Genomic DNA, 4,746 nt, shown 5'->3' on the forward strand with positions numbered 1-4,746 from the left:
TGCACACATTTACGTCTTGGACTTACGGTTAACACCGAGTCCCTGAGGAGACGACCCTACTTATCGCTATTACAAGTGTGTTTTAGAGATAATAGACTTATTTTCATAAATTTTATTATTTGCCGGACTCGACACCGTCAAATTTTTGGCGCCATTGCCGGGGACTTGGCAAAGTTTAACTGTTTATGCCAAGATCGTTTCGTGCAAGTTCACCATTGCCAATTGATCCGGAAATTGAGAAAACCGCAAAGAAGCTAAGAAAGCAAGCTAAGCTTCGAAAGAAGCAAGGCGCATCTACTTCTTCACCGGTTCTCAATATTTGGAAAGATATTGAGTTGTCATCCGATTCGGAAGACCAAACGGAGGACTAAGAAGAGAAAGTTCATTCTGAGCAAGAAGAACCGGTAATCGAGACTGAAGAGGAAATGGCGAATCCCGAACGCACTTTAAGGGAATGGGCAGCACCCAACGTCGCCGAGCAACCTCTTTGCATCACTTATCCGTCGGAAGAGGTAAGTGCTGAACTTAAAACTGGTTTAATACACTTACTACCTCGTTTTCATGGTTTAGCTAATGAAGACCCATACAAGCATATGACCGAGTTCCACATGGTATGCTTGGGGATGAAGCCGCAAGGCACGACGGTGAAGAATCTCAAGCTGAAGGCATTCCCATTCTCCCTAGTTGACGCAGCTATGGAGTGGCTTTTCTACTTACCGTCGGGATCCATCACCACTTGGGCGCAAATGGCGAGAGCATTCCTCGACAAGTACTTTCCCGCATCCAAAGCCGCCAGACTTAGAAGAGAGATATGTGGGATCAAGCAGAAGGACATGGAATCTTTATACGAGTATTGGGAGCGCTTCAAGCGCCTTTGTGTAAGTTGTCCTCAACATGGTATTTCTGATGAATTACTAATTCAGTATTTTTATGAAGGTTTGCTACCAATGGAAAGAAAGATGATGGATGCTGCGAGCGGAGGAGTTATAGTGAACAAGACGCCAACACAAGCGAGGACTTTGATAGACACCATGGCGGAAAACTCCAAGCAATTTGGAGTACGAAGTGACATTGGCCGGGGCGTTAGTGAGGTACATGTTAAATCTTTAGAAACTAAAATAACTTATTTAACTAACCTTGTGAAACAGCTTGTCGTGGGTAATATGCCTCAAGTCAAGGCATGCGGATTTTGCTCATCAGTGGCACACCCCACCGATGCATGCCCGACCTTACATGAAGAAGAAGAGCAAGTGAATGCCATTGGGGGTGGAAACTTTTAGAATTCAAGCAACCGGGCTCCCGACCCTTTCTCGAGCACATACAACCCCGGTTGGAGGCAGCATCCGAATCTGAGCTATGCCCCGAGACAAGGACAAGGTCAGCAATTTCAGCAAAGAGGCTCATTCCAGCCGCCTCAGCAGTTTCAACCTCAACAATTTCAAGCACCACCGGGCTTTCAGCAACAACATCAACCGAAGGCACCATTTCAGCCGAATACCCAACATCAACATCAAGTGTCACCTCAAGCTCCTAGTGGCTCAGGTACATCGTTAGAGGATGTAGTTAAGTCTATGGCTGCTAACATGGTGAAATTTCAACAGGAAACTCAAACGAGCATTCAGGACCTTCATGCCACTGTTGAACAATTAGTGAACAAGGGTAAGTTGCCATCTCAAACGGAGACGAATCCGAAGGCAAATGTGAGTGTTGTCACTTTGAGAAGCGGAAAGGAGCTTCAAGAGGTTGGAAAGAAGAAGAAGGAAAAGGTTCACGAGGAAGAAGAGTTAGAGGTCAAGACATCCACTTCGGGTGCAAAGGATGTCAAAGAAGAGGCAAAGAAGAAGACACCCAAAGTGATAGTCCAAGCACCGCCATTCCCGAGCCGATTCGAGAAGACAAAGCGGGAGAACGAAGAGAAAGAGATTCTTGACACATTTCGAAAAGTTCAGGTAAACATCCCTTTATTAGATGCAATTAAGCAAGTTCCTAGATATGCTAAATTTTTTAAAGAACTTTGTACTAATAAAAAGAAACTAAAGGGTAATGAAAAGATAAGCATGAGTCAAAATGTGTCCGCTGTTTTGCAAAAACAGTTACCACCAAAGTGTAAAGACCTGGGCATGTTTACCATGCCATGTAAGGTAGGCAATGTTTGGGTAAATCAAGCCATGTTGGACTTAGGGGCATCAATTAATGTTATGTCGTATGCCATCTACTCATCTTTGGATGTAGGGTCCCTTAAGCCAACTGGTGTGGTAATCCAATTAACGGATAGGTCTATTGTCTACCCTAAAGGGGTATTAGAGGACGTGCTAGTTCAAGTGAATGAACTGGTCTTTCCGGCAGATTTTTATGTTATAGATATGGAGGAGAAAAATGCCTCCAACGCCGGTATGCTTTTGCTAGGTAGACCATTTTTTAAAACCTCTAAGACTAAGGTAGACGTCCATAGTGGTAGTTTGACCATGGAATTCGATGGCAAGATGATTAAATTTAATATATATGATGCCTTGCGACATCCGAGTGATGTTTCATCTTTATGCTTTGTTGATATTGTCGAGTCTTTATCTGACACTATGACCAAGGCGTTCCATGACTCTCGTTTTTCACGTAAGTCTTTCACTAAAGGTTAGAAAGTTCTCCTCTATCACTTTAGATTTAAGTTATTTCCCTGTAAGTTAAGGTCCAGATGGATAGGACCTTTTGTTGTTTTAACCGTTTTTTAGCATGGTGCAGTGAAGATACAAAGTCTGTCTACGGGGCAGATCTTCAAAGTTAACGGTCATAGGCTAAAGCCGTTCTATGAAGGCTTTGATGGAAGGGATTTAGAGAGGGTAGCTTTGGACACGCCAAGCTACAAGAATTGAACTGAGTATGGTCTAGCCAAAGACGTAAAAAAAAAAGCGCTGCGTGGGAGGCAACCCACGAATTTTCATTTCTTTTTATTTATTGCTTTCAGTTATTTAGTTTGCTTTTAGATTCTCATTTTCACTTTTGGATTTCTGTGTTCTTAGGTTCACCCCGGATGTTGGACGCTTGAAGAGACGCGCCCATCTCCACGAATTCTTACATTGGGAGGTCACTCATCAAATCAGAGGAGTTTTATGTTCCCTTTTCCTTAATTGCTTAGAGTGTCCTCTACTTATTGCATACCTTGAGGACAATGTATGAATTAAGTGTGGGGGTGGGGGTTATTTGCATGAATTGAGTATATAAATGATTTTAGGGGTCAAAATTTTTGTTTTTTGCAAATTTTGTGCTTAAATGAGGATCTTTGTCYGTTTTGACAATGTGTTAGCATGCTTTTATTGAGCTTAAATTGTTGATGACAATGAGTTTGGATGCGTATATAGCATGATTGAGCTTGATTGATAGCACTTAGAGTGATTAGTGRTAGCATWTYGGTCAAAGTAGACTATTGTTAATCTCTTGAACTAGTTTTGAACACCRTGAGACTTTGAGCTTATTTAGACTAAATAATTGATATTAGTCTCAAATTTATTTCTTGTGTGATTGAGTCATGCCTAGATATGCATCTCTAGAACTTGATCTTTCTCTCCTTAAGACTACATGATATTTACATGCTAATAAACATGACAAAGGCCATTGTTTGCTCATTTATGTGTTAAACCACTAGCCTTAAGCCTACCCCTTATGTTGTGATTATCCCTTTTGCACACCACTTTGAGCCTTAGCCTATTTCCTTTGTCACCCACATCATGAACCAATCCAAACACGACCCACCCGACTAAGCACCAATTGAGCGATCCCAATATCCCTGTATACTTGAAAGAAGAATTCATATGTTCGGGAAGAAAAAAAATGAAAGAAAATATTGAAAAGAAAAAAAAAAAAAAAACAAAAAATTCAAAAAGAAAAAAATGTAGAGCAAAATTACGTCGTCAATTAAAAAATAAAAAATAAAATAGACGACGGAAATGACGATATGGTTGAATATAAGCGTTTTATCTCTATTCCCTATCGTCCGAAAAGGAATGAACTTCAAAGATAGATACAAAAGTCCTTTGTGAAAATAAAAATAAAGTGTGTTTGAGTAGCCGAATTCTCCGTTGGTGTTAGGTCTTAGTCACTTTTCCTAAATATTTCCCTACCGTACCCAAAGCTTTGTTTTTCRTTACACCTKTTAARAYCTTTTGATTTATAAGCATGTATTTTATCAGAGTAGTAGAGAGTGAGAGGTTTTTCAAGCTTATGGTAGATACATGCTAGATAGTGACAATTTGAGCGATACACTTTAACCCAAGGAGTGAATCGAGTGTTGTTTTGTTAATCCCGTTCGTGAGAGTTCTCGAGATTAGCTTGTGTCTACTTGATTGCGTATGCATACTCTTTTCAATGCTTTGTAGCAAATCTCAAACTCATGATATGCTATATGTGTTGATGTTCTAATTTGATTCATTATTTCTTTTTATAACTACGTGTTAACTAAAGTCATTGCCGGGATGGACAATGATCTAAGTGTGGGGGGATTTGATAAATGCAATTTTATACATTTTTACGTCAAAGTACCTTACAATTAATGATAAATATATGCTTAAAAAGAGCCAATTTAATTTAAGTTGATACTTAATTTTACGAGGCCAGTTAAGTTGAAGAAAGAAAAAAAAGGAGAGAAAATGTGATTATTGTGTTTTTTGGTCTTCTCATCATCCAAGCCCAAAAAACAGCCCAAAACAAGCCCAAAAATAACCCAAACAGTAGCAGCCCCAAATCAAAAGCGAGAGA

General features: G+C 40.0%; 1 protein-coding gene and 1 non-coding gene across 2 annotated transcripts in view; one reads left to right on the top strand and one right to left on the bottom strand.

Moving 5' to 3' along the window:
- The first annotated feature begins 425 nt into the window (after positions 1–425).
- LOC112518337 overlaps positions 426–4,746 on the top strand; it is a 10,050-nt gene continuing 5,729 nt past the window's right edge. The window contains exons 1-2 of the mRNA XM_025125986.1: positions 426–1,091; positions 1,281–2,610. Of these exons, the coding sequence (XP_024981754.1) occupies positions 426–1,091; positions 1,281–2,610 (1,996 nt within the window). The remainder of the gene's footprint in view (positions 1,092–1,280; positions 2,611–4,746) is intronic.
- LOC112518780 lies at positions 795–901 on the bottom strand. Its single transcript, XR_003069852.1, has one exon. It is a non-coding gene; the product is annotated as a small nucleolar RNA R71 (small nucleolar RNA).

The sequence above is a fragment of the Cynara cardunculus genome, assembly GCF_001531365.2.
Source record: "Cynara cardunculus var. scolymus isolate 2C chromosome LG 9, CcrdV1, whole genome shotgun sequence".
NCBI lineage: Eukaryota > Viridiplantae > Streptophyta > Magnoliopsida > Asterales > Asteraceae > Cynara > Cynara cardunculus.